The sequence below is a fragment of the Aricia agestis genome, chromosome 4 (genome assembly GCF_905147365.1).
Source record: "Aricia agestis chromosome 4, ilAriAges1.1, whole genome shotgun sequence".
NCBI classification, from domain to species: domain Eukaryota; kingdom Metazoa; phylum Arthropoda; class Insecta; order Lepidoptera; family Lycaenidae; genus Aricia; species Aricia agestis.
In genome coordinates this window covers 19287301-19313870 of record NC_056409.1, presented here as the reverse complement: position 1 = coordinate 19313870, position 26570 = coordinate 19287301, and the positions used below count along the sequence as shown (strand labels likewise).

The following is a 26570-nucleotide window of genomic DNA, read 5'->3' as shown; positions in this document are numbered from 1 at the left end:
TTGTAACAAGAGCTCTACGCCTTCTGGCTCATTTTCATTGGTCGTTAACTCGTTCGTTATACAGCATGCGGGCAGTCCCCGCAGCCGAGATAACGACCAATGAAAGTTACAAGTCTATACGTGTTCGTTACACCGCCTGCGGGGACTGATTTAAAATTCTCAGATGTAATGTGTGCGTTAACGATTTGGAGTTAAGGTTTGATTTGCTATGTTCGGTTTTGATAATTCCGTCGCGTATCTAAGTGTGATCTTTATCTCTTCTCCTTCAGTGACGCCAATAGTTTCTTCTTCAATAAATCACAGACAGTCAAATTTGCTCCGCGTAACATCAATTGTTGTTCCATGGCAAGAACGTCTGTAACTGGCGACGAACACAGAGGTTCTCCCCAGCCCTGCGGGCCCTATCGACTAATGAAAACGGTTCCCCGAATGCGGGCCCTGTGGCACGCGTTCCAGAAATCTCCCGCACCCCGCATGCGGGCCCTATCGACCAATGAAAATGAGCCATTCGGTGGGTACAACATAAATGGTGTTAAAATTATGATTTACAAAATTTCAATTTGACAAAATAATATTACCTGTTCGGCATGATTACGCTTGCAGCAATATACGCTACCCATACAATATTATTACTTGAATCGCGATTCGCGACGTAATTTAGGCAAGGTGTGTCATCACTCATCAAGTCATCAGTCATCAGTAATATTTTAAAATGCGTACGGTAATCATGCCGAACTTCGGCCGCGTTTTTTCGGCCTAGTGTGTTTAGAGTTCAGTACCTTACAAAGTAAAGCGTACTTAGTTACTGTGACACTGAAAACACGCCAGAGTGTAGTTTGATCCTTAGTTTTAATGGGCTTGATGTAGGTTAGAGGTGTTATAAAAACTGAACATTTGTGGTAAATTGCTTTATTTCTAGTATAGCTACAATAGTTCTTCTACAAAGCTACAAGTCTTCTCTTTTAAAGTCCCCACTTTTATGAAAATCTTAGATGGCGGCAAGAAGAATTTAAAATTTATTACATCTCGTAGAAAATTGACAGAGTAAAACTTTGACGACCAAAATATGCTGTCTTATTTTGCAAAGTAATTACTTACTTACATAAGTTTACAGTAAGTAAGTACATCAGCATCATTAATTTTACACCGCGTTTACGATCTTTCTGCAATCAATAATTGCCAGGGGACATACTCAAATTGGTTTTATTGGTGAACTGTTTCTTGTTTTGTCTATTATTAGTATTTAAATAAATATAATTAAGCCGCCGCACACGCCTCCTTAGAGAAGTCGTTCTCTGTGAGATGGTCTTGGTTGATGAAGGGGTTGGCCTTGATGGAGGCCAGGATGGCGCTCTTGGCCTCTGGCTTCACGTCCTTGGACCTTGAGAATACCCACGCGAAATCTGAAAAGAGAGATGTTATTATAAAAAGTATTCTGTTTTTGCGTCAAAATAATGTTTCTAAACAGATGCCCTCATTCTAAGCCCCGATTTCACCAACGACTGGTAAATTTAACGCTCGAATTTTATCACATTACCTCTTTCGTTTTTGTTATGAATGAAACAGAAGAAATAACATTTTAACAAGCTGTTAACACTAACAGACGTTGGTATATTGTGGCTAAATTTACTCCCAAGTATCCCATATATACTTTAAAAATGAAAACTGGCCAATATATTATATAATATATATATATATATATATAAATTTATATATATATAAATTTGTAACCCTTTTTACGAAAAACGGGGAAACGTAGGTACATGAAATTTTGCACAGTTATAGTTTATATGGTGAAGGAGTGCATCGAACTAATATTATTTTGAAATTATGCGTTTATCATACATTTTTTTAACAAATAAAACATTACACACACTACAACACACACACACATGAGAAATGACAGATTTTTGAGTGACAAGCCTATACATACGAATTATACTCTTTTATTTATGGTTGAAGTCTGTTGACAACAAGTTGACAAATTGAAAATGGATTAAAGTTTTTTATTGAATCTAGGATACTATTAGACAATGCTTATACGGCCAGTCTGAGATCAGCTGAGTCCCAGAGACAAGTCAACAAGTCAAAGTCAATATTTTTTGCAAAAGGTAATAGCCCTAAGGTCGAATTTCGACAATTGGGCGATCTCTAGTAAATATAAATACTTAACCTTTTTTTAAGTCGGCTATAAATATAGTATTCTCTACACGAGAGCTATGCAGAATGTCGCAAGTAAAAGTGCGGGGGTTATCTCCTCCTTGTTTCTTTCTTTTCAACTTCTCAAATCTCAGTTCCCGATTATTTAAAGCTAACGTGTTTACTGTATAGCAAAGTATCGTAATATTATCTTATGCGTTATGCTAGAAGATTATGTAGAAGACTTACTTCTGTGGGAGTTCTTCTCAGCGTTGAAGTTGCAGTGGTAGAGCACCGCGTAGCTGTTGTTGTCTGTTGCTAGAACGTTCAAAACGTTCTCAGTGATGGCCCCATTTGCTGTAACAAGTAATTCATTATTATTTACTGCATTAAGATCTCATAAAGGCTTATAGGATGTGCAGTGTTCTCGACGCTTCTTGAATCCACTTTTAAAAGACGCTTTAATGTTTTGCACAAATGCAGTAGTTTCATTTTAAATGTCTGATTATAGACGTCTTCGATGTTCAAAGCTACATCCTTCAGCCAAAACTCCAAATAATTTTGTTGCTTTAAGACCTAACATAAAGGTGAGTTTGCGATCTTTGCCACGAACGACCGCGACCGACAAAAATTCGTCGTTGGCGTAGAGTAAAATGAAACCTATAGCCTATGTCATAAAGTGGCGCTAGCCGCGTAAAAGATCGGGAAGTTACTTTAAGACCCATGCATCTTTTTAAAAGGTTTTTAAGAGTCTGTATAGAAAGTCTCTTTCCACTATTAGACCTAGAAGATGTCACACACTTTTGATACAATTAGTACCTACTCATTTAACTTTAACTTGGTACTACTAATATGTATTCTGTGCTTTCACATAAACATGGCTACAACTTACGTCCATAAGGCAGACTGTGGATCATCTTGCCGGGGCCAGCCGGTCGCGCGCTGCCGGAGATCTTCTTCAGAACTCCGTTGTTGGTGTGGTAGTTGTCGACGATGAAGCCCTCACCCGAGGGCGTGTACTTCGCGTACCCACACTTGCCGTCCTTCTCAGCTGCGTTCTTGTATTTGAGGACTTCGTACCAAACGCCGTTACCGAACTGTGAAAATAGTAAAAGTGAGGTTATAATATACAGTAGAGGTGACGTCATAATATCACCTAAGAATTCCTATAGTAATGTTGTGCCACAAGGCATATTATTATCCCTCCAGTTCACATAAATTCATTTTCAGGTTTAGTGTCAATTTCAGGAACGCCTGGTAAAGTTATAGTGTGTATTATCTTGTTATCTTTTTGTTCTGTGCTTTATTGATGAAAGAGAAGGCAACAGCTTTTAATTAATTAATAACTCATTCGTATTTTAGAAAAAAAGAAAAAGGGTAATAATTAACAATAATGCTTACCGATTTGAAGTCGAAGTTGCTGGCAGTGGTGACCTCTGGGCATGAACCGGGGATTTCAATACTGGCAGCTGAAAAGTGCGACATTAAAGTTAATAAATATTGACGAACTGATTATTATCTTGGCAACAAGGCCCAAAGTAGCAGAACCTAAAAGCATGACGCGTTTAAGGATTTCAGTATGGGAGGTACGTATCAAGAGTCAATGAAAAAACCGACTCTTTATGTACCATCAAGGAAATTGATTCCCAGGCAGTTGACGGACCTACGTCATGTGGTCGGCTTATGTCAATTCAATGTTAGCTGTGATCGATCGGATAGGTTTGACTTAACGCGACCAAATTACATAGGTCCGCAATTTGCCTAGAAATCATTTTCTCTGATAGCAGATAGTCCAACATAACAATTATACGCTAAAAATCTATACCTTCGTATTCGCAAGCCTCTTTCGAGAACTCCACGCTGATCAGAGCCTCGTTGGCGATCTGAGGGTACTCCTTCAGAACCTTCTTGACGGCGGACTTGGTGTCCGAGCTCAGTTCAGCCTTTCTTGAGAATACCCAGAAGAGATCTGAAAATATTATGCAGTAGGTTATAACCACTATCGCCAATGTTAAAAGATGCTGAACCTGTCAACCCCCAAGCGGTCGAATAATCCGACCGCGATAACAATAGAATAACAATGGATTTCCGAGAATCCGCGATTATTAAGGTAATTGATTTGCCAGTGCTTGTCTAATCAGAGGTGGCAACCGTCCACGATGGTGGATTGCGAGGATTTTTAAGGATTTACTAGTTTTGATATTAAACATTTTATAATAGAAAAAATTGAAAATAAAAGTTTGGGTAATCAAAAAATTATTTCCCTCAACATAATCCGTCTCCTTCCATCATCCATCGAGATTTAGGGGGCATCGCAAAACTCTGAAACTATATGCCGTATTTACTTCTATTCGTCTACAGCATGCAGGAATAATCTTAGCACCTGCTTCCATAGAGCTGTCTAAGGACAAGGTGGCTAAGTGATAGAGCTGTCTAAGGACAAGGTGGCTAAGTGACTGATGAAGTGTGTTAGAATGCAACATTTAGGGCCTGTTTCACCACTTCCTGATAAGGCTATCCACCACTTAACTTGACAGATAGAGTATGGAGACTCTGTCAAATAAGCCCACTTTCTGATAAAGTGCTTAATAGGCTATTCACAAATTTTTTTGACAGATTCTCCGTACTTGATCTGTCAAGTTAATTGGTGGAAAGCCTTATCAGGAAGTGATGTAACAGGCCCTTAAGGTTCGATTATCAGCATCCATACTAATATTATAAGTGCGAAAGTGTTTCTGTCTGTTTGTTACTTCCGATATTTTGAGTCCCGAGAAATGACATAGAATACTTTTTATCCCGAAAAATGTACGGTTCTCGCACGATAAACGAGTTTTGGAGCAACAGACTTGTAGGCGTCATCTCGTCACACTATAACATATACCTAGCACTCGCACATTTATATTAAGGGGCGACTAACCCTAAAGTGACGAGTTTATAATTCATTTTTATGCTTGAAAATATTGTTTTTTTGAATTGTTTCATTTTCTAAAATTAGATATTACATTATATTTCCGAGAATTCGATCTGAGCAAAAACGAGATATCTTAAAATTTTCTCGATAGAAAAAATCACAAAGATGCATCTAATTTTCACGAATTTTTCATTTATTGCCATAACCGTGATTTTCGTCTCCACTAAATATATCCATAGTATAGAGCTTTATTATGGAAATTCCCGAACATATATGAAGCACTTACTTCTGTGTGAGCCGGAGTGTTTGTCGTAGTTGCAGTGGTAGAGGATGGCGTAGTTGTCGTTGTCAGTGGCCAGCACGTTCAACACGTTGTCAGTGATAGCTCCGTTTTCTGAAACGAGAGTATATTTTATAGACGAGGATATAAGATACATATTTTAAAGCTGTCTCACAGAGAATATTAAGAAAACTATAGATACTGGTTAAAACTTTTTTCTCCCACAACAACAACATAGATGTAGTATCGTAGTAGGTATGTAGTAAGTCGAACGTAATATTATGTGAATGGACCCATCGGCCATCGATCAGGCTAAACAGTAAACATAGTTTGGCAAGACCCTTCCCATGGTCAGTACTTGGATCAGAATGAAATAATATTATAGAATGGCACAGGAATATCTCAGACACCTCATATAATACTAATGTAATACTATCAGAAAGGTCGATTCATAGGCAGATGACGAACTTACGTAATTTGGTCGCGTTACGTCAAACCCAGCTGACAGATCACAATAACATTGATTTGACATGATCCTACCAAATAACGTAGGGTCGTCGACTGCCTGTGAATTTCCTCGATTGTGCATATAAAAATGCTATTCTCAGCAATTTCTCACCTCCATAAGGCAGGGAGTGGATCATCTGGCCCTGTCCTGGCGCGGGAGTCGCATGGCCTTGGATGGCCTTGAGCTGGCCGGCGTTGACGTGGTAGCTGCGGACGTCGAAGCCGTTGCCGGAGGGAGCGTAGCTGGTGAAGCTGCACTTGCCGCCCTCCTCCGCGATGTGGGGGGTGCGCATCATCTCGTACCACACACCGTTGCCGAACTGGAATGGGACAGGTTGTTATATACTTTGTCTGATCAATCTAGACACGAGGGACTAGGGTGAGTGCCTGAGCCTAGATCGAGCTCAAAATATTGGCGAGCAGCGCCCGTGTGTGGTATTAATCGTATTTACAATTACGGATTATTATAATCCGTTCTATTTCTTGCTTTGCAAATAAAGTTTTGATAGTTGTTCATTTTTACAGAATCAGGTTAGCGAGCAAACGGATTGCCCAAGGAAAAGAGATTACATACCAGACCAACCACAATTAAAATCAGAAGAGTTGTCGAGTATAATATTATTTTATACGTGGGAGAGCCATGCTTCGGCACGAATGGGCCGGCTCGACCGGATAAATACCACGTTCTCACAGAAAACCGGCGTGAAACAGCGCTTGCGCTGTGTTTCGCCGAGTGAGTGAGTTTACCGGAGGCCTAATCCCCTAACCCCTACCCTATTCCCTTCCCTACCCTCAACTATTCCCTTCCCTTCCCTTCCCTACCCTCCCCAATTAAGGCCGGCAACGCACTTGCAGCTCTTCTGATGCTGCGAGTGTCCATGGGTGACGGAAGTTGCTTTCCATCAGGTGACCCGTTTGCTCGTTTGCCCCCTTATTTCATAAAAAAAATGCTCGACTCTGTACCTTTCTGTATGTCCTTGTGTAGTATTAATAAGTATAAGTTATAAACTCACCTTTTTAAAGTCGAAGTTCTCTGCGGTTTTCACTTGTACGCAACGGCCAGGCACTATAATGAAAAAACGCATAATGATGAGAAAAATCTAATGACAAGTAGCTTTATAGGAGAAATAAATATAAAATAGTAATGCTCATATTTTGTGATATAATCTCGCACTGTCTTACTTGCGATAATATAATGCGTGGTCGGAGGATTAAATGTTTTTGTAAATAGTTATTAGAGTTAGGCTTCTCTTTGATATCATTACTTCGTCTAGATGCTAAAAGACTGGTTTATTTTGTAAACTTACGTTTAATTTGGCAAGCCTTCTCGGAGAAGTCAACGTTAATCATTTCTTCTCTCCTCAGGAATGGGTTGGCTTTGAAGACCGCGTCGAGGGCAGCCTTGCCTTCAGCACTCAGTTCCTTTGATCGTGAGAATACCCAGACGAGATCTGAAATATAAGTTAATAAGTTTCCTGCTCTGGACTGTTGTTCGCTGATGAAGAGAATTGAAATTAAAAACTATTGGTAGTATAAGCGTGCCTTGTATGACTCCTAAATGTAGAAGCTACTATACGGGCAATCAACACCGTTTATGAGCATCATAGCACAATATTATGCTTGCTTCACTTTTTAGCAATCCTTTGTAACTGCCCCATATATTTATAACCGAATGGACAGAGGTAAAGGTTTTAGCGTTTGTAACGTTTAGGACTTTAGGTCATTGTTCAGCGTAAGAGATACTTACTTCTGTGTGACTTCTTCTGGGCGTTGAAGTTGCAGTGGTAGAGGATAGCGTAGTTGTCGTTGTCAGTAGCCAGCACGTTCAGAACGTTGTCGGTGATGGCACCTTTTTCTAAAACAAAAATAAATCTGTTACGGTTACCATAACCAAGTAAGTCTTGAACAAATGTTACAAGAATTTGGCTTCAGGCGATTAATTCACAACCTCCGTTCAACGAACAAACACCTCGAAAGTTTTCGATTAAGAATCTGAATTTGAAGAGATTCCTTAACTTCATTATCGTCTTGAAATATTCAGATATGAACATCCATACCAGACATTGTCAAGAACTAGATTTCTGACTCTACTAAGTTACGTACCTCCATAACCAAGGGAGTGGATCATTTTGCCGGCTTCAGACGCGGCTCTGGCGAAACCTTCGATCTTCTTGAGCTCTCCGTCTTCGATGTGGTAGTTCTTCACGATGAAGCCGTTTCCTGAGGGTGTGTATTGAGCGTAGCTGCATTGGCCTCCCTTCTCCGCGATGTGGGGGGTTCTTGCCAGCTCATACCATACACCGTTGTTGAACTGTCGAGAAAAAAATTAGCGATAAAACAACTGTTGGGCTGTAGCCTGTAAGCAAGGTACTTATTTACTTAAAATTAATGGCAAAAACGAACAAGATCCTAAAAATTTATTACTAACCTTCTCAATGTCAAAGTTTTCAGCGGTCTTCACGTGTGGGCAGAATCCAGAGTTCATCACGCTGGAAGCTGCAAGAAAATATTACGATAAATAAAAAGTAAGGATGGGCATAATTATCTCTATTTAGATTTTAGATTACTTATATATACTATACAGCATGACTGGTGAGACATGATCAATTATACTTAATCATACTTAAGGAGAGTACTCGGTACTCGATTCTCATTATAATTATGTACTTAATAAAAATAGGTACAGTCTGTCAAGATAGTGAAGAAATTAAAAAGTGGCAACATCGTAGTGTCATCCCTTTCAAATCAATCTAAGAAAAAAGGGATGACACTACGATGTTGCCACTTTTTAATTTCTTCACGTTCTTGACGGAATATACCTACTTAATTTTTGACCACATTTCCCTGTAAATAAATGAATCATGGACACTTAGTAAATTACTATGCGGCCGGCGCGCTACCCCTCCCGCGCGCGGTTTCCATGTGTTGGGTAAATAATTATTTTACTTTAAGCTACATTTACTCAGCTATCAATTGATATATATTTTTTTCAACTAATATTATAATAGCCAAATATCACGTCCTCGAGTATTGAACATGTCTCACCAGTCATGCTACTATTTATTACCAGGAACGTAACAAAGGATTATATGGAAGTGGTTTAATTAAGTCTATGGATATTAATCACATTCTTACCGTCAATGCGGCAGGCTTGCTCAGATAAATCAACCTTGATCAGCTCCTCCCTCCTCAAGTATTTGTTGGAATCGAAGACAGAGTCAACAGCGGACTTGACTTCCTCGCTCATTTCCTTGCTCCTTGAGAATACCCATACGAGATCTGAAAGAATATTTTAGATTGTAGAACAGACGAATGAAATATATACAGTGCCGTGAATAGCCTTTTTTGCGCCCCGTGCCGTGTGCGAGATTCTATAACTGCGCCCCTGTTTCTTTTTTAGATATCATAGGTACCCGAGCAATGCTACGTATAAGCCCCTCTGATCTGGCCATTCTTGCGCCCCCCCCCCCAGAGTCTACGCCCTGTGCCTGGGCACCGGTGGCACCGCCCTATTTACGGCACTGAATACATTACAACCAAAAATTCATTAGAACAAATTAGTTTTTATTATTCGTAGAAACAAAATATTATTTACACAGTAGATATTATCTTAAATTTTGCTGTAATCTATGAAGCGTTTACGTAGTAGAGCCATGATTCGGCACGAATGGGCCGGCTCGACCGGTGAAATACCACGGGCTCACAGAAAACCGGCGTGAAACAGCGCTTGCGCTGTGTTTCGCCGAGTGAGTGAGTTTACCGGAGGCCCAATCCCCTACTCTATTCCCTTCCCTACCCCCCCTATTCTCTTCCCTTCCCTACCCTCCCCTATTACCCTATTCCCTCTTAAAAGGCCGGCAACGCACTTGCAGCTCTTCTGATGCTGCGAGTGTCCATGGGCGACGGAAGTTGCTTACCATCAGGTGACCCGTTTGCTCGTTTGCCCCCTTATTTCATAAAAAAAAGCACTTTGCTGCACGGAGCTTAGCGACAGATTTTAAATTTTTTGTCATTATTCGAGAGATTTATACTTATACGCTTTATCATGTTACGCTTTTTTCCGGCTTCCCTGGAGTACACCCTCCCCTGGAGTGGTGTTATACACATTACGTTTTTTATTAACACTACAATCACCTTATTAGCATTATCTACTTACTTCTGTGGGAGTTCTTCTGTGCGTTGTAGTTGCAGTGGTATAGGACGGCGTAGTTCTTGTTGTTTGTGGCCAACACGTTCAGGACGTTGTTTGTGATATGGCCATGGGCTAAAAAAACGTTCAACATTTATTTTAAGTTTGCTTTATGGGAAGTTCTTTTCAAAAGAGTCTTGTCTTAAATATTACATACGTACGGGTCGAATTGATAACCTCCTTTTTTTGAAGTCAGTTAAAAAGAACAGGTAAATTTACCTCCATATGGCAGAGAGTGGATCATCTTGCCGGGTTCATGGGCGGCCTTGGCGTAGCCTTCGATGAGCTTCAGTTCACCGTTCTCTACGTGGTAGTTGGCGACGTGGAAGCCGTTGGCCCCGGGGGTGTATTTGGCGTAGCTGCAGTGTCCGTCCTTCTCGGCGATGTGGGGAGTCCTGGCGAGCTCGTACCACACACCGTGGCCGAACTATAAGGATTATACTGCATTAGGATTTAGGATCCAAACTATGTTTCACCAAAAATTACTGTTGTAACTGCACTATGGCGAATTGAAATAAGTGGAAATGATAGAATATCCACTTGTCCTCTTTCATTCATCTCCTTTAAAAAATTGATTATAAATCATAGTGGCGATGATAAAATTCTTACCGAGCTGACATCAAAGTCCTTTACTGTCTCCACGTGGTGTGGGCATACTCCGGGGACTTCCACGCTGTCGGCTGTAAAAAAAACATTTAGTTATGGGACACTAAGGAAAGCTCGGCATAAAAACTGCAAAATTAAGGTGGGCGGGTCATACCAGCCGCATGCATCCTGACCTTTGGGCAAAGGTCACCAGAGTGGGTACCAGTGGGCAGTGGACGGACGCCAAAGATGGCGAGATGAACTGGATGCCTACAAGCCAGGCTGGCCTGCGGTGGCGTTGGAGCGAGACAGATGGAAGACCTTGGGGGAGGCCTTTGCCCAGCAGTGGGATAGCATAGGCTCATAAAAAAAAGGAAAGGTTTGACTGATACCAAGGCGGAGATCCCATTTAATCTGGAATTTCGTATAGCAATACTGCGCAGTGCGTAGTCAGTTAGTTCTTACCAATAATAATAACACATAGAGCAAAGACATACCAGTGATTTGGCAGGCGTCTCCGAATTCGACGTCGATCATTTCTTCCTTCCTCAGGTGAGGGTTGGACTTGAAGGCGGCTTCAACAGCTGCGCTACCTTCAGCGCTGAGCTCCTGGCTCCTTGAGAATACCCAGACCAGATCTGAAAAGTTTAAATTCAGTTTAGTATTTTTAAGTAAAATAGCGAACATTTTGGAGATCTTTGATTCATTTTATAGAGCTTCAAGCAAAAGTGGCAAGTTGTGGCAAGTGGTTAAATTCTTTATTATTTTAATAAAGAATTTAACCACACAAAGAAATCTAATGGGAAAATTGTTGATTTCCATTTACTATGAGTTTCAATAGATATAGTCTAAAATTCAATACATAAAAAAATAAACTTACTTCTGTGAGACTTCTTTTGAGCGTTGTAGTTGCAGTGGTAAAGGATGGCGTAGTTGTCGTTGTCGGTAGCTAGAACGTTCAACACGTTGTGGGTGATAGCGTCGTTAGCTAAAAAGAAAAATAAAGTTAGTTTTCATAGGCACTGCGCGTATATTTTAGACAATAAACTCCAAGACGCAGACGGCACAATAGTTTTTTAAGGACACCAAAAGAAAAAACAGAGACTTCAATGTTCTTTATTAGGAATCTTAGTACGTTCGCACTCAGGTAGATTTAATGACCACTTGACTTAGATTTGACAATTTAAGCTCCAGGTTACATTTCTGTCAAGTAATCTATACCTACATATAAATAATAACTGTTTTTTACTACATGCATATAAATATTTAGACGAAACTTACACCAAAATAACAATTTTTTAAATCAGACCAGTAGTTCCTGAGATTAGCGCGTTCAAATAAGCCCTTTCATATAATTTCCCACGTGTTTTCGATATTTTCCTCTATTTCTTAGTTCTTTTTAGTCTTAGAATGATAAAATATAGCTTATAACCTACCTCGATAAATTGGGCTATCTAACATTGAAATAATTTTTCAAATCGGATAAGTAGTTCCTGAGATTAGCGCGTTCAAATAAGCCCTTTCATATAATTTCCCCCGTTTTTTCCACATTTTCCCCTATTTCTTCGCCCCTATTAGTCCTAGCGTGATAAAATATAGCCTATAGCCTACCTTGATGAATGGGCTATCTAACATTGAAAGAATTTTTCAAATCGGATAAGTAGTTCCTGAAATTAGCGCGTTCAAATAAGCCCTTTTAAATAATTTCTCCCCGTTTTTTCCACATTTTCCTCTATTTCTTCGCTCCTATTATACTTAGCGTGATAAAATATAGCCTATAGCCTTCCTCGATAAATGGGCTATCCAAAAGTAAAGAATTTTTCAGATCGGACCAGTACTTCCTGAGATTAGCGCGTTCAAACAAACAAACAAACTCTTACCAATTATAATATTAGTATAGATTATTATATTATGAAACTACTGGAGCAATTTTTATGTTATTTGGCAAACATGAAGAATAGACCACGTGAAGGGACACAGGCTATTTTTTGCTGCAAAATGTACTGTTGCGTGAAATTCCAGAATTAAGCAAACGAAGCCGCGTGGAACATCTATATATAGTAAAGTCGTAGGAAAGTCAATTCTGTATATTGAATATTTTTGTACAATAAATAATACTTTGGATGTGAACTACTATGGTAACGCGGACGAAGTCGCGGGCAACAGCTAGTATAATATAAAAGCTAATTACTTAAAGTTGTGTAATCATGAAATTAGAATATGTTTTAATTACTCACCACCATAAGGAAGGGAGTGTACCATCTTGCCGGGTTCATAGTGAGCCTTGGCGTACCCTTCGATGAACTTGAGTTCGCCGTTGTTGACGTGGTAACTGTTGACGCGGAAGCCGTCGGCGGCGGGCGTGTACTTGGTGTAACTGCATTGACCACCCTTCTCGGCGGAGTGAGGGGTCCTCTTCACTTCGTACCATTGACCTTTGCCGAACTGTAAGAATACGTTGATTTATATTTGATAATATTAACGCCGGGTTAGTTCCCGAACCGGTGGTAGACACTAGTCACGACGTTCAAAGAACCTGAATCTGAATAATGAATAATCTAATGAAGAAAAAAAATCTGAATAAAAATTTTTGAGTTTGAGTTTAAGACAGCAGTTTCAATTTACTTATGGCTTTAAAGTGAGCTGAAAAAATCGATGAAGTCGGACTCACGAACGAAAAGTACAGTTGATCAGGGTGAACGAGTAAAAAAATCAAACGCAAAAAATGCTGGTTTTTAGTACGGAGCCCCATAAACGGTTGGTACATGTAATTGGTGAATACTCTGTGTTCCATCAAGTTACAAAAATTATATGTGGGAGGTGCCTTACCGATTTGACATCGAAGTTTTCATCAGTCTTCACGAATGGGCAGAATCCAGGCACTTCCACGCTGGCAGCTAAAAAAAAATCCGTTTTATACAGTACTTATAAAAAGTTGTGATAACTTAAACTTTTAGAAATTAAAAAAAATATGTTGTAAGAATACGAACTTTTATTACGATTACTCTTACCTGAGATTTGACAAGCCTTTTTGGAGAAGTCAACCTTGATCAGGTCAGCCTCCAAGAAAGAGTTGGCCTTGTACACGGCTTCCAAAGCGGCGTTAGCTTCAGGGGTCAGTTCCTTGCTCCTTGAGAATACCCAGAGGAGAGCTAGAAGAGGAGAAAATTTTAAATCTATACTTCTATACTAATATTATAAATACGAAAGTATCTCTGTCTGTCTGTCTGTCTCGCTATCACGCCAAAACTACCGAATCGATTGTAATGAATTTTTTGTACAGATAGTACAAAGCCTGAGAAAGGACATAGGCTACTCTTTTACTGGAAAAAGCTTTTGTAAGGTCGTAAGGGGGTGAAAATGCGTAAATTTGTTCAAATTAAGTTAGTTCCAAAAATTCATAATAGATGGCGCCGTGCGTCTCCTACATCGCGGTGACGCTTGCCCAGACTTCTTTCTATAAGACGTGGTATCATCTTACATTCGAGTTTCATTTATTTTTCGATTGTTATTACTTTTTTATGTTATTAAATAACTCAGTACTTTATCTATGCAGTGACGTAACCGTAAAAGTTAAACCTATCAATGATATAAATAGTTTATGGGTAAAGTTGTGTAATTATTGGCCTAAATAAGCTTTAAAATTTAGCATAAAATATAAAGTGCACAAAAACACACTGCACAGTTGTTTTGATTTAAGGGGTATCAGAGTTTTTTTATAAAAGCTTTTGACACCAATTTTGTTGACACCGCGCGCTATAAACTGAAGTCCACGCAGACGAAGTCGCGGGCAACAGCTAGTAATATATAATTGAATCTGTTAAGAGTTAACAACTGGTTTCCTTACTTATCTTGTGGCACAAATAAATATGCAGATTTCGGTTTCAAACAAAGAAGTAAAACTAAAGAAGATAATAAAAATCCTTACTTCTGTATGAGTAGTTCTTGGCGTTGAAGTTGCAGTGGTATAGGACGGCGTAGTTCTTGTTGTCAGTGGCCAAAACATTCAGGACGTTGTCAGTGATTTCTCCATTTTCTATAAAAAAAGTAATTGTTTTTTAAACAGTCTTTTTGATGTACTACAATGTATGTAACAATATTGATTAAAAGCTAACGTGATCTTAATCTAATCAATATTTTATCATCATCAGCCTGCAGTGAGAGTGTTTTATAACTTTTATAAATTTCTTTATTACTTATATTCTTTTGAAAACTACCATTGCAACAAGGTAAATAACGATTAATAAGTATCTTCTAATTACCTCCGTAAGGCAGAGAGTGGATCATTTTGCCGGCCTCAGCGGCTGCCCTTGCGTAACCCTCGATGAGTTTCAACTCTCCGTCCTTAACATGGTAGTTCTTGACATCGAAGTGTTCGCCGTTGGGAGTGTATTCAGCGTAGCTGCACTGTCCATCTTCCTCAGCAATGTGCTTGGTCCTGGCTACTTCGTACCATACTCCGTTACCGAACTGTAATGAAGACATTTTATGATAATATTCCTTTTGTGTTTATCAAATATTTTTAGATTATACGTGAGAGAGCCATGCTTCGGCACGAATGGGCCGGCTCGACCGGAGAAATATCACGTTCTCACAGAAAACCGGCGTGAAACAGCGCTTGCGCTGTGTTTCACCGAGTGAGCGAGTTTACCGGAGGCCCAATCCCCTACCCTATTCCCTTCCCTCCCCTCCCCTTTTCTCTTCCCTTCCCTTCTCTACCCTATTACCCTATTCCCTCTTAAAAGGCCGGCAACGCACCTGCAGCTCTTCTGGAGCTGCGAGTGTCCATGGGCGACGGAAGTTGCTTTCCAACAGGTGACCCGTTTGCTCGTTTGCTCCCTTATTTCTTAAAAAAAAAAAGATTTTTATCTATATTTTCAATAAGTAACTTACAGATTTTATGTCGAAGTTTTCAATAGTCTTAACTTTAGGGCAGAATCCTTGTCCTCTGACATTCTTGGCTAAAAATAAAGAAACACGATTAGAACCATAACATCCAATGATTAAGATATCGAACTAAATCAATATATAAATATAAATATAAAGAAATAAACTCGAAGACAAAGAAGAATTAATAAGTAACTATAAACAAAGTAACGAACCTGTGACCCTGCAAGCCTCGTCGGAGAGATCGACTGTGATCATCTCCTCACGCCTGAGGAAGGAGTTGGCTTTGAATACGTTGTTGAAGGCAGCTTCGATAACGTCACGCTCTTGTGGTTTAGGTGCTTTTAACCTTGAGAACACCCAGACGAGATCTATAGAAGAATAATTACTGATTAGTTTTGTTTAAGCTACTTTTTTAATTGCGATTGGGATTGTGTGCGATTTGGGAATTGGAATAGAAAGTTGTATTTTTTAATATAACGGAATTAATTTTTAAGAAAGATTTGGTGGAATGATCGACCAAGAACCAATAACTGTCTTTATGTTGTTCAAATTAATTTGTTGTTTTTAACTTACTTCTGTGTGACTTCTTCTCGGGGTTGTAGTTGCAGTGGTAGACGATGGCGTAGTTCTTGTTGTCAGTGGCCAACACGTTCAGCAGGTTGTGCGTGATCTCGCCGTTGCCTAAAAATATTTTGTATGTTGCTCACTTTAGGGGCTTGCTTATATTAAAGGAGGTGGTTGTTTGAATTTTTTCTTTATAAGGGAGGCTATTGCATTATCTTCAACGTTGTTGATACACGAACCTTCGAGATGTAAATAATTATAACACACCCTCATTATGATGCAATAATTTTGGCCAATGTATGACCAGCCTTACTCCCGACAAAATCAGAATCGAATCAGCTCGATCTCAAAGCTTTTACTACTTCCAATCAATTCAATTTGGAATTAATTCTATCTCAACAGCTTTTCCCACTCCTGACAGCTATACTAGCGCACGATCTTTCTGCGGCTCAATTAGAAACTAATCAGACTCGTAAATATATTAAAATCGTATCAGTTAAGTCGGGAGTAAGATTGCTGGATGCAAAATTATTATAAAGATTTACAGCCTTGTCAAGGGAATATGTTACACGATCGACATATTAATATCTGTATCTAATATGTCAGGTTTTTTACAATATACTTACGGCCGTAAGGCAAAGAGTGGTACATCTTGCTCGGTCCAGCAGGGGTGGCGTAGCCCTCGATCTCCTTAAGTTCTCCCTTCTCCACGTGGTAGCTCTTGATATCGAAGCCGTAGGTGGAGGGAGTGTACTCGGTGTAGCTGCAGTGTCCGTCCTTCTCGGCCAAATGGGGAGTCCTGGCGAGCTCGTACCATACGCCGTTTCCGAACTAAAAACAAAAACTTGTGTAAGATTTCTAGGTTTAGCACTGATAGTGTGTTATGTTTTTTCTAGAACTTTTATGATTTATTTAAAATATAATATGCTTTTCATCGATGGTGGTGATGAATCTAAAAAGTGTTTTCAATTACCGATTTTATGTCGAAGTTGTCAGCAACTTTAACATCGGGACAGAATCCGGGTACTTCTACGCTGCTAGCTGTAAATAATAAAAAGTTTAAATGGTTTTTTAACCAAGTTTTACTAAAAATTGGACTTACTAGAGTAGTAGATACGGACGAACGCAATAGGATAGAATAAGCTAGTAACCTTATGTCCGTTAGTTTCCGAACTTTCAAGAATGATTCGGAACTCTCAAATATTATTTTAGAAGAAAAATCCTGAAATAAAATGTTCGCGTACCTGAAATCTGGCAAGCCTTTTCGGAGAAGTCCACTTTCACAAACTCTTCTTGTCTTAGGAACTTGTTAGTTTTGTAAACAACTTCAACGGCCTTGACGCCTTCGTCACTGAGGTCTTTGGACCTCGAGAATACCCACAAGAGATCTGAAATTGTAAGATAATTTTTATAATACTTAGTGAAAGACGTACCTAAACCTAAAATAATATTTCAAATTACTTTCGTTTGCAGTATTTTTTGAACAGAGGAAATAAGCAAACGTATCACATAATGGTAAGCGATACGCATCGCCCATGGACCCTTTGTTTCATGTCAATTTACTGTGAGGTTGTTGACTTGTACTCCCAGAAGAATTGTCTCTTCCAAGTTACAAAAGTCAGAACATGGAAACATTATATTATAGTATTGGCTTTGAATGTTTCTTCATTAAGATTTTCTGTTTTACCGCGTCTTATAACGCTTGATTCATTGGTATAAGTCAACTTACTTCTGTGCGACTTCTTCGCAGGGTTGTAGTTGCAGTGGTAGAGGATGGCGTAGTTGTCGTTGTCGGTGGCCAGCACGTTCAGGACATTGTGAGTGATAGCGCCGTTACCTGTAAAATGAATTTCGGTTATCTCTCTTGAATAGTCTTTAAATTCCGTCTTATTTAAGCCGCAGAATATATTATGTTTCATTCTTTTTGGGAAATACCTGCCTCATGCTTATACCAAGATATTAATACTAATATAATGTCTGTCAGTCTGTTTGTCTGTTACGTCTTCAGTTGGTAAATTTTTTTCTCGTTCGATCTTTGTTCTTTAAGTCTCAGAGAAGGATAATTTTAGGTACGGAAAAAGTGTACGTTCTATGAGCACGCATTTTTTCATATAACTTGTTTGCTATTTGCAGTAGGTCCTTAAATTGATCGATAATTTCTAATCTCATTAAATACCAAACAGCTCTTACGTCCATAAGGCAGCGAGTGGATCATCTTGCCGCCTTTGGAGCCCTTAGCGTAACCCTCGATGAGTTTCAGTTCTCCATCTTCAACGTGGTAGTTCTTCACTTGGAAGCCATCATCGTACGGGAGATATTCAGCGTAGCTGCATTGTCCGTTCTGCTCGGCGATGTGGGGGGTCCTGGCAACCTCGTACCAGATACCGTTGCCGAACTGGGAGAGAAGAATGAGGTTATTATCCGACAATTTTCAAGTTTATGTACAGCTCGAACAGCTTAGTAAAATAATATTATAATTGTAAGTAAGGTTCATGAATAGTTCTCATGTAAACCAACGTATAGTAAAAGCCTTGAATGTTTATGGGTATATAAAATTATTAATGTTAAGAAAATATAACAAAAGTTAGTAGTTATTACCTTCTTCACGTCAAAGTTCTTTACTGTTTTAACGTCTGGGCAGGATCCAGGAACTTCGACACTTTCAGCTGTAAAGAATTTAGCGTATTTTAATTTATTGTATTAGGTAAAGTCAGAAATAAAATGACAGATATTTTATCATAGTAGTTCAATTTAAATTACGATGTCGTTCCAATTACTATTATTATTTTAAAAATGCAAATTGCGTTTAAATTGAGAAAGTACGCAGAATAAATATGTAGTGATGTAGTTGAAATTGTGAGATTTACCTGTAATTTCGCATAATGCTGGTGCGAATTCCACTTTGATCAGATCATTTTTGTCCAAGAATGGATTAGCTTCGTAAGCGGCTTCAATGGCGTTGGTTTCTGCTGGCTCCAACTGCTGCTTCCTTGAGAACACCCAAACGAGATCTGCAAAAGAGAAATAGTTAATAATAGAGCAATGATCATTAGCCCTTCGAAGCGCCAGCGAGACGTTTGCAGTTCACAAGCACTTACTTATTATCAAGAAAGATTTCTTTACTTTTCTTATATTATTTGAGGTTTCTTTGGGAAAAGAAGAGTAAATCTTTTTAGGTGCCCAATTTGAGAAAAGGTATGAGTAGCTTTCTATTTATATTTAATCAGTTTAAAGGTTAATGTTTGGTAAATATGTGATTGCCTGAAAAGTGAACGAAAAAGGTACGAAGCTCGAGAAAGGCTTCGAATCGAAATCCTATCATAATGTCAAATCAATAGACGTTCCACGCGGCTTTGTCCGCGTAAATTAGATATTTCACAGACAAAGTCCACAAAAAATTACCTTAGATCCTTCACGTGGTCTACTTCTATTCTTATCTGTGCCAAATAACAGAAAAAATGCTCCAGTAGTTCGTGATATATAAGCCCTATCAAATAATTTTCGTCGTTTTTTCCAAATTTTTCTCTATTTCTTTGCTCCTATTAGTCTCAGCGCGATAAAATATAACCTAGGCCTATAGTCTTCCTCGGTAAATGGGTTATCTAATACTGAAATAATTTTTCAAATCGGACCAGTAGTTCCTGAGATTAGCGCGTTCCAATAAGCCCTTTAAAATAATTTCCCCCCGTTTCTTCCACATTTTCCTCTATTTCTTCGCTCCTATTGGTCTTAGAGTGATAAAATATAGCCTATAGCCTTCCTCGATAAATGGCCTATCTAACAGTGAAAGAATTTTTCAAACCAGTTCATTATTTCCTGAGATTAGCGCGTTCAAAAAAACAAACTCTTCCGCTTTATAATATTAAGTTTAGATTTGCATTCGAGAACTTGACGCAACAACGCGGTGTGTATCATTGCTGTTAGTTTTCCCCGCTTGAATGGGAACTGTGGATAAGAACCAACTTACTTCTGTGGGAGTTCTTCTCGGCGTTGTAGTTGCAGTGGTAGAGCAGAGCGAAGTTCTTGTTGTCGGTGGCCAACACGTTGAGAATGTTGTCGGTGATCTCGCCATTTGCTGAAATATGTTTTTTGTGATAACCAGAAGGAAAGGAAACAAAAAAATATTTTTCTAATGGCATTATAATGAGACTGAAAGTAACGGAAGTAATTTTCGGTTTTAAGACTTCGGTTTTAGGTCTAACCTATAAATAACAAAGTTTTTGGAAATGGGACGAATTATACAGAATATAAAAGGAAAAAGAGTACTTAAAGATTTCTACATTTCCTTATCTAAATGGTCTGAAAATCATTCAGTGATAAAAATATTATTATTTATCAAATTTTTTTGCATGATCAAGTGAGTGTGACAACATGAATTAATTATTTATCTCAAAATTCTATATGAATTATTCACGACGTTCATTACTTTTTTATTAGTATCGAATTGAATAAAATTATGAAAATCAAGTTTGAACATCACTTGTCGCCGCCTAGCGACGGAATCATTGATGTTTTTAAAGTTCTCAAGCATTTGAAAGTCCCACGCGTATAACCAGTTACCTGTATTAATTATTTCAAAAGCTCTGCGTAAACAGAATATAATTATAATATGACGCCAATTGATTTCTGAACATCATAGTAAGCTTCAATATCAAAGCGCATAACATAAAAATGCTATCAATTTGATTGATGCCACTATCAAAGAGTATTTCACAACAAAAACAACAATATATTTAAAAGGAGATAATTAAGAAAGTTGTTAAAGTAACCAAAGTCTGAATGAGGAAAAACAAGGTTTTTAAGAAGTTAACACGAAAGAAGTTAACCCTGAAAACCTTTAAATTACAACTCTGTACATTGCAGAACGACAAGGACATCATTTTACTATCAGGGAAATACATTCAGAGGCAGACGACGGAGCTAAGTTATGTGGTCGTCGTGCTATGTCAATTCCGGCCAGCTTGACTTTGACTTGGCATAACTCGAGGCAGCCATCTGCATATGAATAAATTTCACTGATGGTGCCTCGTCTTTCAAAGAGTGCCCTTCTTTTAAATGCATTGGAGAATATACTCACGTCCATAAGGCAGGGAGTGGATCATCTTGCCGGGCTCGGCGGCGCGGCGGGCGTAGCCCTCAATCTCCCTCAGTGCTCCTCCTTCGACGTGGTAACTCTTGATATAGAAACCGTCGCCTGAGGGAGTGTACTCCGCGTAGCTGCATTGTCCGCCTTTCTCCGCGATGTGATCAGTCCTGCCCAGCTCGTACCAGGTACCGGTCCTGAACTGGAATATTAAGCGCCAATAACTACAGATGTTGCTAAGGGCTTTTCTTAAGGACAAATTGTTTATGCGTATGAGACTAAAGAAGATTAGGGTCAGATCATATTATCGCAACGAAATTGCTATGTGATGCATTTTTAAAAACGATTTAATTAAAATATCATCATCATCATATCAGCCTAAAGTCGTCCACTGCTGGACATAGACCTCTCTCAATGAACACCAAGATGATCTCCTGCTACTCGCATCCAACATGGGCCTGCAACTAAACGGAGATCGTCGTCCCACCTAGTTGGAGGTCGACCTACACCCCGATTTCCCAGCCTTGGTCTCCATTCCAGAGTAAGTTTACTCCAGCGATCGTCTGTTCTCCGAGCTACGTGAACAACCGGCCAGTTCCAATTACAATTTACTACACAAGAATATTTTGTGTAGTGAATTTCATTATCTATATTTACTGTACAAGAAGATACACATTGAATTGATAGACTACAACTGTTTTCTTATTCTTTATGACCTTTAGTACCCAATAATTCTTATAATCTTCCGGTAATAAGACCACTATATTCCATACTAATGTTATAAATGTGATAGTGTATTTGTTTGTCTGCTACCTCTTTCCGGCTAAACCATAACAAACATAGGATACTTTTTATCCCATAAAATGTTCGGTTCCCGCGTTATAAACGAATTGTGATGCAACAGAGTTGCAGGTATCTAGATAAGAATTATTGTCTTCTCTTCAATACTTAACAACAATCTTTAATACTTTATAGTTCAACAGTATTCATATTTCACATTAAGCATGTGCATCATCTTTCTGTATTTCTCTCTATTATGCTAATTAGCAGAACGCGCAGACAGACAGACACATTTTCGCATCTATAATGTTAGTATGGAAGTATTGATGATTAGAATAAACACTTTGGGTAGGCCAGAGTCAACATCCCATTTCCCTTCGGAAAAGTGTGCGTTCTCTGATTGGTTCAAACTACGCCGTTATTAGAAAGGCTGCGCGGGCGCCGGTAGTGGTGCCTGCACGGTATTGGTGGAGAACAAACTAGTTTAAAAAAAGAAAGGTGTAGAACAGGTCTGAATGGCTACATTTCTTTTGTACGTTCGAACGTACACACACCTTTCTTTTTTCGGATCGGATCGGATACCGAGCTAGTTATTATCTAAGTATGTTAATTTAACGCCTCCGCGGTCTAGGTAGGGGTATAGAGCGTGGCTCTTGACTCGGAGGTCGTGGGTTCGATTCCCACGTTGGAAATATGTTATTTCCAAGTTTGGTTAGTACAATGCAGGCTGATCACCTGATTGTTTGACAAGTAAGATGATCCATGCGTCGGATGGGCATGTAAAAAGTCGGTCCTGCGCTTGATCTCTCGCCGGTCGTGTCGGTCTTCCGTCTCACTGGGTTATGAGAGTAAAGGAATAGAGAGTGCTCTTGTGTACTGCACACACATTTGGGCACTATAAAATTACTCCTGCGTAGCTGGCCTGGTTTTAATGAAACCGGCCACCGTCACCGAAACCGGTGTGGGAGCTATTATTATTATAATTATAGTATATACAAAGTAATTTTCCCTTGCGGTTGCTAATAAGAGAGATTGCTATATCATAAGCAAAAAAGTAGACATGGTGAGGCAGCAGCATTTGCAATGACTAACAAAAACCAAATAATTTGAATAAATATGTATAATAGACGTGGGAGAGCCATGCTTCGGCACGAATGGGCCGGCTCGACCGGAGAAATACCACGTCCTCACAGAAAACCGGCGTGAAACAGCGCTTCCGCTGTGTTTCGCCGAGTGAGTGAGTTTACCGGAGGCCCAATCCCCTACCCTTTTCCTTTCCCTACCCTCCCCTATTTCCTTCCGTACCCTCCCCTATTCCCTTCCGTACCCTCCCCTATTCCCTTCCCTACCCTCCCCTATTACCCCTTAAGAGGCCGGCAACGCACATGCAGCTCTTCTGATGCTGCGAGTGTCCATGGGCGACGGAAGTTGCTTTCCATCAGGTGACCCGTTTGCTCGTTTGCCCCCTTATTTCATAAAAAAAAACAAAAAAAAAACAGAAACATTCACTAGGGATGAAACCAGTGGGGAAAATAGACAGTTGAGTCGGAAAATCTGTTATTTCTCTACAATTTTTAATCGGGCTTTGGCCCACCACACATTCCTACCACTGCAGTATATGACTGTATCTCCTGTCTTTTTTTTTTTTTTTTCAATTTGTATTTTTAACGCGCTTTTAAATAAGCTTGGGTTGTATAATCATTGAGCACGATTTTTAACTATTTCCAGTGTTCTAATTAATTCGAAACTTTGCATACGTAATGCAATAATTTGTTAAATTTTTTTGAGAAAAACAAAGCTTGTTTTTTTAACTATTATTATTTTCAATTGTTAAGTAGGTACCTACTACATTGATTACTACTATCTTTGCTTATATTATGAAGCGGTGCAAAATCAAAGTTATCGAATATTTTTGATAGCTCACAGAGGTGACGACCTGGCTGATTAGGTAAATAAGTAAATAAATTATCATTTTATCAAACATATATAACAAAAAATGTTGGTATTGTATACTGTATAGCAAAGGTTGCGAACTCTACAAAATAATCCATACTTAATTATAAATGTGAAAGTGTATCTGTCTGTCTATTTCTCTGTTTGTCTGTCTACCTGTCTGTCTGTCTGTTACCTCTTCACGCCCAAACCGTGGAACCTGGTTTGAACAAAACGCTGATTTTGCTGAAATTTGGTATGGAAAAGGTTCCGGAAAAAGCAAAGAATAATTTTTATCCCGGAAAAATTTGCGATAAATTAATTTTGGCAAAACAGAGTTTAAAAAAATAAGGGGGCAAATGATGGAAAGCATCTACCGTCGCCCATGGACGCTTGAAACACAAGAAGAGCTGCAGGTACTTTGCCAGCCTTTTAAGAGGGAATACACTCTCTTCTTGAAGGTTTGCAGGTCATATTGGTCCGGAAATACTCCTGGCGACAGTTCTTTCCAGAGTTTTACAGTGTGTGGCAAAAAGTTACGCGAAAACCGCACGGTGAAAGACCGCCACTCTTCAAGGAGATGGGGACGGTATGTTTTTCGCGTGGGACGATAGCGAAAAGTTGCAGGTGGTATGATTCCGAACAATTCCTCAGAGCACTGCCCGTGATACAACCGATAGAGGATGCAGAGTGAAGCTACATCTCGGCGTAATTATAGATTTTGAATTTTAAATCGATTAAAATATATTTTTATTATTCTACTATAGCAATACAGAATTGATTAACATTAAAGAAATAAGATTTATTTAATTATTCATGTTAAATTAAATAATAATTAATTCACAATATATTATGGTAAAATAAAACATTTAACATTGTGTAATATTTTTAAAAATGTGCTTTTTTGTGATAATTTCTTAAGTGCTGTTATCATTTTTACATAAAGTTCAAACTATATATTAAGTAAGTATATATTTTAACAAATTTCAGTCAGAAGGTATTAGTAAATCTAGAAAAAATAAAATGATTATATAACTTCGTCTTTAACGTAGGTAATAAAGCACATACAGTAAGAGAAATGAGCTTTGCAGCTTGTAAGCTAGTTAGTTCCATTTGTGTCTGATTAACTTAAGGGCCTGATTACATAGTTAATGGAATCAGGCGTTGCTTTGCGGAAATTTATAGCTTAAAATTTATTGCTAAAAATAATACCAAACTAATTTTTTTTAGGCCTGATTACACTTCGCATAAAAAACAGTGGCGAGACAGTGCTCTCGGCCAATCAAGTGATCTGCTTGCACTGTCTCGCCTACAGATTGTCTCGCCACTCCACTCGGCAGGTGTAATCAGGAAAGTAATTTTATTATTGCAAGTTTTAAAATTAATAATTATTATCTTTTAATAAAGGCAGATAGATTAAACATATTTTATTGGCATGAGGCACATAGAGCTAACTATAAGGGTTGATTCAGACCGCAAAGCGACGCGTAGATTTCTAAATTTATATGGATTTGACAGATTTGCAACACGCGTCAAATCCATACAAATTTATGCCGCGGAGCGCCTCTCTTCGCCTCGTTGCGTTGCGGTCTGAATCAACCCGTCAACATTTCCAAAATCGAATATGAACGCCCCTGAAGAACCGTGAAATATGTAACAGGTTGTGACAAAACTATGTACCTACCTAATTGATAATACTTTATGGTGTGTATCATGTGTTCCTTATTATATATAATTCACTGTGAAAGTAGCAGCGCCGAATGAGCATTTTTTTAAAATTGTATGCGCCCCAGCGCCATAAATTTACCCATATAAATAACAAAAAAATTTGCTCTTTCAACGCTGTTACTTTTACGATTAATTCTGAATTACTTAAGTGAAAAATACCAATTTTTAGTTTTAAAGTTTTCTGAAAACATTTTATAAAAAAGTGGCAACATCGTAGTAGTGTCATCCCTTTTTTATTAGATTGATTTAAAAGGGATGACACTACGATGTTGCCACATTTTAATTTCTTCACTTTTTTGACAAACTACTTGTTTTAGTTTGTGAAGAAAAAAAATATAACGCATCAACATTTCAAGAGTTTAAGTCGGAATAAAATTTAATGATTTTCCCTTCAGGAAAATTCTAAAGTAAAGTCGCGTATAACCTATCAATAAATTAGTAAGTATCATTAGGGTCTCGTTTTTACGCTTTAGGTACGGAATCCTTAAAACGTCATAATAACCAAATAGTTTGGCAGTTAATCAGGATTTTTTATACAACATCGGTTTTGAAAGTTAAGAATATAGTTACCGCATCGTAATCGAAGTTTTCAACGGTTTTCACTTGGGGACACTGCCCGGGCACTTCCACGGCGGCCGCACATGCCACCAGGGCAAGTACAGCAATTCTGTACATCATAGGTGTGTGCTAGCTGAAGATCCACAGCGGACTGCAAGATTTTACTCCACGTACCCCTTATATACTTCATCCGAACGGAGGTCGTGATCTTCAAAACATTATCAAATCAGCATAAAATAACATTTCACTGTTTAGAAACAGAGGAAAACATCCTCTGTTTCTATACAAAACAAACACAAGATAAGCCCGATAGAAACTATTAACTAACCTAAAAATATCCGTAAGTTCGAAATTTGAAATTACATTAAACTTTTTGTTGCGTAATATCGATTCAGTGTGGTCGTCATATTCGAAGGCTTTGGAC

General features: G+C 38.7%; 1 protein-coding gene across 1 annotated transcript; it reads right to left on the bottom strand.

Moving 5' to 3' along the window:
- Positions 1-1177: 1177 nt before the first annotated feature.
- On the bottom strand, positions 1178-26263 carry LOC121726149. The gene is made up of 36 exons (XM_042113380.1): positions 26159-26263; positions 21143-21350; positions 20033-20140; positions 18933-19076; positions 18664-18731; positions 18256-18460; positions 17795-17902; positions 17310-17453; positions 17039-17106; positions 16692-16896; positions 16075-16182; positions 15714-15869; positions 15505-15572; positions 14874-15081; positions 14540-14647; positions 13623-13763; positions 13441-13508; positions 12849-13056; positions 11492-11599; positions 11109-11249; positions 10636-10706; positions 10246-10453; positions 9994-10101; positions 8973-9116; positions 8266-8333; positions 7941-8148; positions 7585-7692; positions 7145-7288; positions 6851-6903; positions 5950-6157; positions 5337-5444; positions 3965-4108; positions 3541-3608; positions 3032-3236; positions 2389-2496; positions 1178-1403 (listed from the first exon to the last, which is right to left on the bottom strand). The coding sequence occupies exons 1-36, from the start codon at positions 26261-26263 to the stop codon at positions 1258-1260; spliced, it is 4776 nt and encodes a 1591-aa protein (XP_041969314.1). The 3' UTR covers positions 1178-1257.
- Positions 26264-26570: the final 307 nt, after the last annotated feature.

Excerpts from the sequence above, each read along its gene's own strand:
- LOC121726149 (XM_042113380.1), bottom strand. The coding sequence starts at position 26,263 with ATGTACAGAATTGCTGTACTTGCCCTGGTGGCATGTGCGGCCGCCGTG. Across the intron at positions 15,870-16,074 it reads CGAGAAGAAGTCACACAGAA|ATCTCGTCTGGGTGTTCTCA; the intron begins GTAAGTTAAAAA and ends ATTCTTCTATAG. Across the intron at positions 9,117-9,993 it reads ACAGAAGAACTCCCACAGAA|ATCTCGTATGGGTATTCTCA; the intron begins GTAAGTAGATAA and ends ATATTCTTTCAG.